The 14,043-nt window shown below is 34.8% G+C and overlaps 2 protein-coding genes across 3 annotated transcripts in view; one reads left to right on the top strand and one right to left on the bottom strand.

Moving 5' to 3' along the window:
* LOC113396688 (neuroligin-1-like) overlaps positions 1–14,043 on the top strand; it is a 677,577-nt gene that overhangs the window by 501,943 nt on the left and 161,591 nt on the right. The window lies entirely within an intron of this gene.
* LOC113396646 (maltase 1-like) lies at positions 3,025–10,045 on the bottom strand. The gene is made up of 9 exons (XM_026634666.2): positions 9,935–10,045; positions 9,465–9,617; positions 8,272–8,451; positions 6,279–6,442; positions 5,430–5,815; positions 4,758–4,959; positions 4,266–4,622; positions 3,812–4,050; positions 3,025–3,323 (listed from the first exon to the last, which is right to left on the bottom strand). Exons 1-9 carry the CDS (start codon positions 9,996–9,998, stop codon positions 3,248–3,250), a joined length of 1,821 nt encoding a protein of 606 aa, XP_026490451.2. The 5' UTR covers positions 9,999–10,045; the 3' UTR covers positions 3,025–3,247.

The following is a 14,043-nucleotide window of genomic DNA, read 5'->3' on the forward strand; positions in this document are numbered from 1 at the left end:
ATATTATAACTCTGTAAAGTTTAGTTTGTTTATCACAAAGTATTAATTCTTATCAAATCAAATAAAAGGCAAATAAAATTTAAACGATTTATGTTGATAAATATAATTTTTAAATTTTTTTTAAATCAATAGTTTTAACGTGTTATAAGTCATTAAATATCTGCATGAAAAAAATGTCTCGCTTTAATATCCTAATTTTACTCGTTCGAATTTGGGAACGACTTGTCTAATATAATCTTACGGAATGACGATTCAAAAGTACTCGTAAGAGCCAAATTGAATAAAGTACGTTATGATTATAAGCGACGTTGCTTTCGTTAACGGACTAAAAAAAATGGAGTTTCCATTCGAGTGACATATATGTCATTTTCTCAAAAGTAACTGATCGGATCTAGACAGGGTTTTCGTTATTAAATAGATATTTTTTTTCAGGGTAGACTTTAGTGTTTAATATATTAAAATATGATCTGAACCCTCGAATAAAGACAGTAACACTTCAATAACAAACAGCGAAGTACCCGCGATCGCTGTGTTCGTTTCTAAATGGTTTGTACCATTCAATTTTAAAACATCACGTCTTTACGGTTTTAGAGGGTGGACGATGTGTTTAGTACCCTCATTTTTAGCTTGTATTCAAATAAGTTTTGATTTGGGTTTCTTTTGTATACACATATACATACATTGATACAAGACCGAAATACTTGGAATTTTAATCTCAGGTATCCTCGTATAAACATAGTTTTCCTGTGTTTAATAGGGTACGCGTTTATACTTCATCTTGTGCTCAAGGATTAATGTAATTGAATATTATTATTAATAAATCAATCAATCGAAATATACTTTATTTTAAAGTAGACTCTTACGAGCATTTTGAATCGTCATTTTACCAAGAATAATTTTGATATCAATCTACCATCGGTCAAGAAACTCAGTAGGTGCACTTTTTCGTTTAAAAACAATTTACTTGTTATAATCAACGGTACTATAAAGTCATGTAGTATCGTGTGTGTTTTTAAACCTATTCTACTGTTTAATAGTGTTTCTGGTATTCATATGAAAATAACAGGGATGTTTTAAAATAGTTAATACTATCCGGTGGCGCGGTCGACCGCAACGGTTGCGTTTGATGTTCAACTCAGTTGTTGGCTTTGAAAATATGGTTAAAACACGAATGTTTCGCCAAAAACTAAAGCTATTTTAATTAAATGCAATACATATGAAAACTTTTTTAGATAATGAAAGTTATTTTCTGTACTAATATTATAAAAAGGGAAAAATGGTTTGTTTGTATTTTGACCACAGGAATAAAGATATGATTCTAAAAAAAAACATTGTTAAAAAGCTACGTTATTATTTAGAGGGTATAAATCATATAATTTTGTTTATTAATAAGCCGCGAAGCCGGGTCGGGTCGTTAGTGGCTAATAATGTTGTTTCGTTTAACTTATTTAAATTTTTATGTTATATTGAATATAATATCTATGATCTTTTAATAATATTATAAAATATTAATTTAAATAGTTTAAACACTATTTACGATTGTCGAGGAGCCGACAGGTGCTTGAGTGGCAACCACGCTTAGACAAACGTAGTGTAGAATGCCCTTTGGCGAGATGGACGGACGATTTAAAAAAGGTGGCAGGTACGGGATGGATGCGGGCTGCCCGAGATCGGGATGGTTGGCATTCTATGGGAGAGGCTTTCGACCAGCAGTGGACGTAAAAAGGCTGTAAATATATATTAACAATGTTATTATCAAGATGGCTAGGTAACTGGTAAGTTATTAATAATATAGAATCAATTTAACCGAAATTTTGGTTTTAGGACGAAGACCGGCAATGTAAGCACACTAGGCAATGGTGCTGGACATATTATAGTGGGCAAATGTACAAGTAAACGCTCTATACTCTCCCTCTTCGTGTATGACAAGATTGCAATCCGAATTGACCGAAGTGTTAGGCGCAAGGCCAACGTCCATACGTGCTTTTAAAATCTGTCACATATCGGACCGCTATTGATAATTCGTCGAATGATAAACCCAATAATCAAATTTTATTAATGTTAATTAGGTAATATGAGCCTACCCGCTGTAAGTCGGCCGCTTCGCTGGGAAAAATGGAGTTCGTATGAACAACAGAATTCTTGTACCAATACGTTCAGTAGTTCTCACGTCATTGACGCACAAATTAAAACAAAAAAAACATGATATATTATATATAGAAGATATTAGATTAGTGCGAATTTAATTTTCATGATTTAAATCGGCACCACTGCTCGTTAAATTTACATACAGTTCGTCGTTCAGTACAGTTTCTTCGCAGTACGAACTAATCCTTATGCAAACGTACGTTGTTATACATTTATTTCTCAATAAAAAATATATATTATTGTAACAGTAACTGGTCTTACTCAGAAATCTTAATCTACTTAATTATCAGAAATCGGAGAATTCCGAAATTAAAAAAAATATATATGTTGAATCTACAAAATATTTGAATGTATGTTGATCTGCTATGCTTGGTTTAGGAATTCATCCGGTTATAACGACGCTGTATTGAGTCGTTCTGAATATGACCGAGACAGTTCCGAGCCCAAAAGAACAATAATTGTTCTACGTATGAATTACTTCAAAACGTTATATAATAATCAAAGTCAATAAATTATTCTTGGGGCAAGGTATCAATTACATTGGTAAAGAAGGCATATTATTCGATACAAGATTATATAGATGATAAAAAAGCGTGGAGTTAATGCTTGTTGACTTCCAGGCAGGAGACATAACATACATATATAATGGTATTTAACTAACATGACTGTATTTTTAGATGTTGAGAAAGAGTAACTACTGAGCTTCTTGCAGGTTCTTTACGGTAGAATATACATTCCGAACCGGTGGTAGATTTACCTAATATAGTTTCTTAAATGACGATTCAAAAGTGCTTGTAAAAGCCTACTTGAATAAAGTATATTAAAAAAAAAGTGCGAGGGACGGGCGGTTTACTTTTAAATGAAAATAAAAATTAATATATTTAAACAGTTTTATCTTGACTAATCTTATAACTATGTTATAAATAAATTACAGAACTAATATTTACATTATAAGTTACATTGCAACTCTTCATCCAAAGGCTTTAAAAATATAAATCTATATCCGGAAGATATAAATACAGTTTCAGCAGATGTTTTATTTTGACTCGATATTTATAATGCAGTTAGAATTGACTCCGGTGAATCATCCGTTATCGTTTTATGCAACAGGTTCGGCTTTCAGCACGATGGCTTCTCCTGGTGCCAGGGTGAGCTGTTCGCTTTCAATCACGTCCCTGGAATAATATGTTGAGCTGTTAAATTAGAACGTAGTTTTTCTATTTATTGTACAGTCAAGGTTGACTGCCTGATGAAACGAGCACCTTATTTTATAGAGACTGACATTCCATTCAGTTTAGCAATCTAGATACTGTCAACCATGGATATAAGATGTTGTATCTTTTGTACCTCTTACTCTATGTAACATAAATTAAAATTAATTTCTCTGTTCGTCTTTCTGCTTTGACAAATATTATGTTTATTCACCTTCTGTATGCCGGAATCTATAATAATTTTATTTATAAACCACTCAATCTCACATTTTTATCGTCAAACAGCAATAGTATCGTTATGTTCCAGTTTGACGGTGCGTTAGCCTGTTCAGCTACAGGCACGCGGGTCTTTGTGCGATGGAAATAGGTGACTCAGTTTTTATTCTAGCTACTTACTTTATATAAAAATAACTAATACTTTATAAATTTTGAATAATATAGATTTTGCATACCCTGTATTCCTAGTAGAATGTATGCTAGATATATAAACTGTTGCTGGTAGTTTGAGATGCATAACCCTGTTAAGGTTGATGACGTCAGAGCGATCAGCAACGTTGAATAGGAGCACTATCGTGTCATAAGTCCTGAGGTACCGCACTAAGTACAAGGAACGGTCTGATAGAGCTCTAATGTTGTATTCGCCGTGAGACAAAGCCTTCTCTTTACGCAAGGCCGTCAGAGCTTGGTAAACCTGAAAAAAGGCAAATGTTGTTATAATTGGTAACTTTGTCGATTTAAATCGATCGTTCAATAAATATTAATAAATAAGGCATATTTTATTCAACACAAGTTGTTCATTCTTGCCGATTCATTTCGGCAAAATGAGGACCCAAAAGCCTACTTGAATAAAGTATATTTTAATATTGTTTGTTTTTTTTTAATTCTAATTTTCATTAGTGAGTCTACCTTAAAGTGACTACGTGCGTCTTCCTTCTGTTTAGCTAAATTAATTTCTGGGTAATCTTCAGCAACAGGCAGCCATGTTCTGTTAGCAGTGGAAAAGCCTGCATTTTTTAAGTTGTTCCAATGGTAAGGCGTCCTCGCAGGATCTCGAGAATAAAGAAGGTAGGTGTCTTCATCTCCTCGATTTATGGCCTCCACATCAACGGTATCTTCCCAGCTTACATAGCCATCTTTCATACCAATCTCTTCGCCCTGATAGGTGACGGCTACACCAGGCAGCAGCATATTAAGTGAGTTGAGTCCATCTACCATATTTTCTCGGAACCGTGTGGGCATCCGATTGTTGTCATGATTACCAAACTGCAATTAAAATAAGTTTACTTAATTAAATTGAATGCTCTAATCAATATAAGGTACAAACAACAACACAACATCAGTCAAAAGTAAGGATTGATTACATAACTTCGTGTTACAATCGTAATGAGGTGCACTTACCACCCAATTTGGCGTTGCTCCATGTGGCTTGTAAGTCAGCCATCGAAGAATAATGTACACGAAATCTCTAGCAGTAGATCTGGATGAGAGATCCGTTACAAAATCAAAGTTGAACGGGAAGTGTGCTCCAATCGCTCCCTCCTCGTTGCCATAGTACAACATCGTCATGGAAACGTTGGCGTAACCTTCCGAGAAGAGAACTCTGAAATGTATAACAAATCAAAAAGTACGTTCCATGCAAATAGTGTCTTTGTTGTTCATGGGACTTATTTTAAAATTGAACTCTTTAATACAGAACATAGATTATGTTTTGATGTTTTCAATCCGTATGTATCACAGATAATACAAATTAAAACGTTTTTATTTTTATATGCGATTTTTGCATGTGTTTATACAATATTGTTTTTATCTCCTTCTTATGGTTTGGAGTTCTCTGTTCTAAACCTTATTTGTATTTCTTTCCAAATTTTATTCAATACAACAACAAACTAAAGCTATTATTGTATGATTTATTATATAGAACCTTCAACTTTTTCTACTTGTAAAAGTTTTGAAGAAACCTAGTATCACTTCGAGGAGCGTGTCTAAGTTATAAGATCCTTATTAAAACTTTTGTCATAGACTGCTTTATCTTCATAACAAAGTTCCTCATACGTAAGGCTTTTAACTTACCGAGTGTCACCAGGGTGATCCTCCAGGTATCGATCTACATAGTCGCGCCATTCGTAAACAACGTCGTATAATTCTATGAGATCTTTCGTGTACAGGGGGATTGTATAACCAAGTTGGTGCGATTCGAATTGTAATAGCCCACTCAGGGGGTCGTCTGGGTATCTTCCCTCGTGATCAGCCGGATCTGCCTCTATTAAGTATGGAAGTGCGTCAACTCTGAATCCGTCAACTCCTTTATCGAGCCAGAATTTCATGATGTTTATCATCTCCTCTCTCACGGCTGGGTTTCTAAAATTGAAGTCTGCCTGTTCAACGGCGAATTGATGAAGATAATACTGCTGACGTTCTGCCCTCCATTCCCACGCTGAACCACCAAATTGGCTTACCTAGAAATCGTTTAAAATTTAAAAAAAAATTATAAATGATAGGGTCCAAATATTCGTCTTCAACGATGGAACGAATAATTAGCTTCAACTAAGAAGTTGTATAAATCAAAATAAATAAAGTACAATCGATCAAACACCATAATTGGTACTTTGGTATTGGTACTGGTAATTAGCGCTTGAATTATTGTTTATAACAGTTAAACAATAATTCAAGTGCTAATTACCAGTAACTTCTCTCTTAATGTTGTTTTTGGTCTCGAAGGAAAACGTTTGATAAATTACGAGACATATGTTCGCTTGCGCCAATTTGCTGTCAAATCTGGTACAATTAAGCGGTTTTAGGGGCTATATTCGTTTGGCCTTATTCATAAATTTTATATTATATAGTAACTATACAATACACATAGCTCATTAGGAGGGTATTATGATGTAACTGATTTATACTTGACGTTAAATATTTTACCCAGTTTGATGGTGGCAGTCTATCGGTAGTATTGCTTGGATCTGGCCGACCATCTGCCCAAATGAAAAAGTCTTCGTAGCCAGGTTCTCTTGCCAAGGATTTCTTGAAGTATTCCGACTCATTGCTGGCATGATTTGGCACGAAATCCAATAGCAATTTAATTCCTGTAAACATTTCAAGATTTTTCGATGATTTCTGATAATGATAATATATTATACGTAACAACAAGAGAAGTGAGATGGTTTGCTTCAGAAACATTTCAACAGAAACGCACTCAAATCGAACCATATATTCATACGAGCGTAAAGGAAATTTACTTCAATAACATTAACAAGCAGCTGCAGTGCGATTCTGTAAAAATTCACTTCGTATCTCACTCGTGAAATATCGATAACAATTTATGGTGCTACGCCATTTTGATACGTGTATGCTATAAATTTTATAATTATTATAGTTAATATCGCACATTCTAACATTTTACACTCATGTCTGCGGTACGTGCAGTATTTTCGTGTAGTATTTACGGTAGTTTCTTTTTACGGGTATTTCTACTGATGTCGACATAATGTAAAACAATCTGTAAGTATTTGTAGGTACACCAATGGGATTTGAACATGGGTCTACTTAATATTGCATTTTTCGCCAGACAATTTTCACAGATACACGAATGCCACATTCAGTAAGTAGGTAGGTAAAATATATGAATACATATTAAGGTAAACATACGTATAAACTAACACCTGTATTAAAATTTAAATAAAAAATAATAATGGTTTATAATATAATATTACTAGCTGAACCTGCGGCTTAACCGGCGCGAAATTTATAAAACATGAACACCCGTTTTACCCCTTTAGGGGTGGACTTTCGTAAAATCCTCTCTTAGCGGATGTCTACACCCTATTAGCCTATTACCCTATTACCTGTCAAATTTCAAGTTTGTAGGTGTTAAATTTTCTGTGACTTCGTGATTAATCAATGGTTTATATATATATATATATTTATTATTAAGAACATATTGCAGATAGAATCGATGTTAGATAACAAGGAACCCCTAGAAATCGACACGATCGCTGACGACTTACCGCTCACAATTATCAGTTTATCTTTACTAATCCTCACATTAAATGATTTATGTATAATTTATCATGTTATCAGCTTAAATACAATACAAGATAATTATTCGCGTGTACTTAAAGTTATTTGTTTCCCTTTTTTTGTGATACGACGATGATAAGCGCGAGTTTACTGATTTGAATATAGACATCGTTCGTTTTTTATCATATGTTTTGTTCATTAAAATATCATTACGTTTTGTAATAAAATCGGTCGGTAGAGTGCCTATTCTGCAAGGTTGCAGAGTTCACGGTCTAGCGTTTAAATTTCGAGCATATAAAAGTTTTGTATTTCTTTTACTTGATGATAAGGCTTCGTTCAAGCCTGGGTTGGTACAACCCATTCATTATATATTCTACTGCCAAACAGCAATACTTGGTATTTTTGTGTAGCTGGGACGTGACGTCATTGTTCTCAAGGTTGTTGGCGCATTGGTGATGTAAGGAATGGTGATTATTTCTTACAGTACTAATGCCTATAGGCGGTGGCAACTATTTTACTACAGATGGTACATATCTCTGTCCATGTATCTATTATATAAAAAAGGGCCTAGTGTTTGGGTTTCCACTATGTTGCTCCAAAAAATTTACAATATGAATGTGACAAAATTTTATCTTGAGAAGGTTTCTTCATAATGTTTCTTAACACATTATTTCTTATGAGAAATCATAATCGGTGATTTTGGATTTAACTTGGACAAGTTAAAACCCTTAACCCCTGAATTTTCGTGTGTTTAATTTGAGTTTATAATTCATCATCCTGTTACACGTGACAGACACTGTCCGACCCGCAATAGATTAAGGAAGAGAAGGAAGTTTTAGCCCAGCCGTGGGACATTTACAGGCTTATTTACTACTACTACTTCTTTTTGGCTTACCTAATTCATGAGATCGGTTAAGAAGGACTTCGAAGTCTTCCATGGTTCCATACTCATAATGGATTTCGTAAAAGTTGCTGATATCGTAACCGAAGTCGATCATCGGTGATTCGAAGATGGGCGACATCCATATCGCGTCTACTCCTGCGTCAACGAAATGCTCCAACTCTTCGGTGATACCTATAACGATAAAACTTAAAATCAGAGAAAGGATTTATTTTCTTACAAGCAGACAACATAGTCGGTCTAATCCGGTATTAGTAATTAATAATATTAGCATTGTTGTAAAGTTCTGGTTTCCATGATGGTATTTTGACAATTTTTACCCAGATCCATATTTAAACATATAGAACTCGACGAATACGGCCTTCATGTTAAACCGACAGTTGTTATAAAAAACGTAATTTCATTTTATTTTTTTATTACGTTTATTTTCTTCTTGGTTTTGTATAAATACAGGAAACGATTACAACGTTCCGGTCACTCACAATTATTTACAACGTTGCTATACAAAGTTGTTATTATATAGTCAGAATATAATAACGGATGACGCTAGCCGTAATAGCTTGGTTCAGAATCTAAGGCCAATACAGCTATTATTAGCGGTTGTTACGCTACAATGAGCAAAAATGTCTTGCTATATGCTATTGTAATATTTTTGGTTGTTGGAGTGAGAATATTCCAGCTACCGATAGATGACGCTTATTAAATCATTGAATTTTCTGATTCGCGCAAGCAACGACACAACGACCGGTCTTGTGCAGCCCGCAACCAGCGGCTTCCCGCGAACTTCACCAGGTCGTCGGACCACCTTGTAGAGGGCCTACCCACGCTGCGTCTTCCGGTCCATGGTCGCCAATCGAGAACTCGTCGGCCCCTTCCGCCGTCGGTTCATCGAGCAATGTGCCCCGTCAACTGCTACTTAAGTGTGGCAATTCTTCGGCCACTTTGGGTATATATGTATATGGTCGAGAATAATTGGGTCAACTGACCTGTCATTATAGCCGTAATAACGGCGTAAGTTTCATAAACAGCAGTGAGCGCTTACTATGACGCATCAACTGCCTTCCTGTCACAATCTTTATATTTATTTATTTATACTTTATTGCACCCAAACTTAAGACTAAAAATTACATATATATTTTCATTTATATATTCATTTATATTTTCATATATTATTTACATATATTTACCTTTCAAATCGCCGATGCCATCGTCATCGCTATCTTTAAAGGAGCGAGGGTAGATCTGGTAGAGCGAGCAATGCTGCCACCAATCTATCGGAATTAGTTCCGGTGGTGGCGGCGACGAATCCCTCGTCCACAAGACGATCCATGTGATACCACCTGATTGGACAACATCCTTATAAGTTACGTAAAAAATTATAAATGCTGTTTAAAAATGTACAACAAACGCGTCAACGCAATTTAGTTAACCGATAGCATAAGTTTTTTTGTTATCTTAACGAAATCGAAAAGTGACTTTAATCTGAACATAATTCGGTGTGAATACCGCTGATACGAAATAGCGCGACAGAAGTGAAATATGCAACTTATTGGTAACTTATATGACTTATTTTCGCAAAAATTTAACCTTGAAATTTGAATCAAATCACGCTCAAGGAAGTTTCACGATAATGAACATTTCGTATTGAATATTTTACCTGCAATAATTCCGAGTCCAACAAGCACAACCACAGTGAGACCGAACACCTTCAGCGACCCCATCGCGACTGGTCAGTGGCGCGCGCTTTCCGCACAAACATCATAGTTGATTGCACAGTAAAGATTATGTTATCTTGAATTATTGTAGGAGTATTTTATAACATATCCAATATTTAATAACTAGGAAGCGAGATGGTTCAGTGGCTATAATGCGTGCATCTTAATCGATGACTGCAGGTTCAAACCAGAGCAAGCACTGTTTTTTCTTCTGCTTAATTTGTCATGTTGTTATCAATTTATGGATCCAAACCTATAGGTTTCTCCACAATGTTTTCTTTCTTTCATATAAATTGGAAAAAAAAAAAATGTCAGTGTGGGCCACGTCTTCCAAGAAGACGACAAGGTCGAAGTCCAGCGAAGATCTGCTGATGTTCAGTAAAAATATAAAATAACGCCACAATTTATTAAAATAAAATGTAAAAAAAGGCACGGGGAACTGTGAGCCCGTGGATGTTGTAAAGTAAATAAAAAAAAAAAAAAAATGTTTTCTTTCAACGCAGTGTATAAGATTAACGAAAAAGAATCATACAGTAAAAAAAAACGACGTAGAAATTAATATAACGTAAACAAAATGTATTTTAAATTTTGTGTGGCGGAGCTATATATTGATTTTTTTCAACGAGGTCAAGGTTGTTATTGAGGTTCATACACCTTATAACTCCATATATATTCAATGAAGGAATTTCTGGGAATACAAAAGTCAGTTGGCTACTTTTCCAAGGTCATCGAACGTAAATAAATAAAATGATACATTTTTACGCTCTAATCTCTAACATACAATAAGAGGAAAGTCTCTCTGTTCAAATAATTTATAGTGTGCGTTTAGCAAAGCTCTAAAATTTATACGGTTTTAATTCCACTGTGCTTGCAACTGGCTTCATTAAGTTCTAATGGAATACGAATATAATAACACCTCGTTGGTCTAGCGGCTACTTTACGAGGCTGCAGAACCATAAGTGTCCGTTTCAAATCACAGCGATCCATTTGCTACTCCAAATACCTAAGTAAAAAAAAAAATCAATTACAGAAACAAACAAAACTTCCAATTGTTTTTAATTAATTAGGTTTTCAATGACAGAATTATCTATTGAGATAACTATTCATTAATCTGTTTTTATCGGCTTATAAATTAAGTATTATCTTAATTAATATATTAATGAATTTATAATTGTTTATGTATAATTATTAATCTTACCAATATTGTAAAAGGATAACGGGGATAGCACATAAGTTTTATCGCTAATACATGCACTTTATCACTTTATAAGATAACTATTAAAATTTACAATTGCAATATAATTACTTGGTGGTAGAGCTTTGTCGCCGTCTGGGTAGGTACCGTTCACTCATCATTCTAACTCCACTCGTCAAATAGCAATACGTGTGTGTTCCAATTTGAAGTGAGTGCACTACTGTAACCACAGGCATAAGAGGCATGCCATCTAAGTTACTAAGATTGATGGTAACATTCGTGATGTAGGGAATAGTTAATATTTTTTATGGCACCAATGTCTATGGTCGATATTGTATCCGTCCAACAGATACGCCCACAAGTAGATCATCTCATCTCTCATCCGTAGGACGTTCACTGCTGGACATAGGCCTCCCCCAAAGATCGCCATAACGACCGGTCTTGTGCAGCCCGCAACCAGATAAAGTAGATAGACGTCTATAAAACAAAAAATACTAGTGATCTTCAAAATCCGGGCTGTTAGAATACTAGAACTTTTCTACAGAAAACACAACGGTTTTTTTAAACCGACTCCGAAATTGAACCTCAGTGTTCGCGTCACATATAATATTTATATAGAATATTTTAAGACCATTATGATATAATTTGGACACTACGAAACATGCGACAAAATCCACTAAAATTTTAGTACAGTCGTATAGAATGTAGTCTGTGTAATAGTGTTAACATACACTGATGAGGACGTTCGTTAGTCAAAGTTACCACTGAACGGCAACACCCATCAGACTTGTTGTGTTTACGACTCCTTAAACGACCAATCAAATCAGTGCGGAGTAGTTTGTTTTTTATTATTATGTGTGTATGAGAAATATTTTGAAGCTTTCTTGTTATTTAAAATGTCTGTTTATGGTAAATTGCGGTTTCGCCCACGCGTGAGATGGAAGGGGGGTGGAGTTAAATAACCTATATCAATTTCTGTGCCCTTGACAACGTTTAAGATAAGTTTTATGATGGTCGGTGGAGTAGTCATGATGACCTTGGAAAAGTAGCAAAGTGTCTTTTGTATTTTCAGAAATTCATTCATTAAATTCAGAGAATAAAACCTCTAAATAGATGGAATTACATATAATCTTCCAATAGCAAAACTGAGTTGGCTTTTATTATAAACGCGAGTAGTAGTATCCGGCGTACGCATATCACGTACGCGCCCGGATCGCGGGTGTTACGCCTAATTTCTTTGTAAATGGGCGGAGGGTCGCACTGCCAGAGGGTCGGAGGAGGCATTATCGAGGTCGGTCAGCGTGCTATCGACAACCCACGGTGATTAATTAACCACGTCGTGATTAATGTATCTCGTGAAAAAAGACGAACTTAATCAATTTCAGCTTTGCATTTCTCGTCAGTGTTGTGTTTTACGATGATCTCCCTAAAAAGTGTGTTAGGTATGCGTCGAAAAAATTGTATAGATATGGCTTGAATATATATTAAAACTTGAATTCATAACATGTGTTCCGTTTCTAGCTTGACTCAGAAAATAGTCGACTTTGTCTGGTAACTCAAATTAAATATTTTATAACACTATAAAATATATTGCATCAAAAAATAAAACAATTGATAATATTTTGATTTGTTAACACAATAAAAATCGGCCGTGTACTGAAGTAATCACTTTAATACAAACAAGAGACGAAATAATGAACAATTTTTTTAAGTGCCTCAAAGGGGCCCAAATAAAAAATTCCGTCAATCGTTGTAGAACACAGTGAGTGTATCTGTGACCGACAAATCGATTTAAAATTACTATCGATTAAATTTTCTATTGAGGAACGGTAATTTTGTCGCGAGTCGTATGTTACATTCGTTACCGAAATTATACGATATAATCTAAATACATAACGAAGGCTAGGCAACCTTACATTCAAAGAGATACCCAACCTTTTCAAACACTCAGTCACTTTCATTTATAATTCCATGAACGTCCACCACCAGATGTGGTAATTATTTGTTCCTTTCTGAATATTATATTAGCGGGATGACTGTTCATTATTAACTCACTTCGCTATGATGAGCTCGGCTAATGTGAGCTCTAAACAAAAGTGTATTAATTTTATTTTGTATGTGTTGTTTTTTCAGTAATATAAATAATCAGATTTTTAGTAAAGAGAATACGCGAAATATAAATATAATAAGCAAAAAATTATTTTTTATCATAAACGAGGTACATTTTGGTCTGTGTAAATTCTGTTGCTTCAAATACTCCTTAGAAAATAAAAGCTGATATTTGTGAATGTGCAATATATATATTGGGGTATTAAAAATATATGTTTCTTAATTTAGACGTCCGATATTTTCTCATTTATATAGTTAGTAAATAAGGAATGAAAATCGTTCATTAAATGTTAAAAAGGCTTGAAAGATTGTACTTTATTGGGTAAATGTAAAAAAGGTGAAATTTGACCGTACTTTATTTATAACCTACTGACATACTCATAGTATCGGTACGCGATGCGCTAAAATAAGTCGGCGCAAACAGGAAGGTTCGTAGTCGTGGTTCGGCTACGACGTTACGCTACGCCGTAGCGGGTGAACGGCCGGCGGCGTGGTGCAGCGGTCGATACCCTCCTTTCCCCCCACACCCGCTACACCCTCCGCTCCACCCCGACAGCGCCGTTTGAGGGATCTATTCTTAAAGTATCTTTAAACATCGCTAGTGGTTTGTTTTTGTAAATTCGTTTAGAAGCGATTTTATTTCATATTTTGAGTTGTTTTATTGATTACTTTGTATGTATAAATATAATATTATTATAAATAAGTTTATACAATAAAATGGGACTTTTGAATTTCGCAGGTTATAAA

The sequence above is a fragment of the Vanessa tameamea genome, chromosome 4, assembly GCF_037043105.1.
Source record: "Vanessa tameamea isolate UH-Manoa-2023 chromosome 4, ilVanTame1 primary haplotype, whole genome shotgun sequence".
NCBI classification, from domain to species: Eukaryota; Metazoa; Arthropoda; class Insecta; order Lepidoptera; family Nymphalidae; genus Vanessa; species Vanessa tameamea.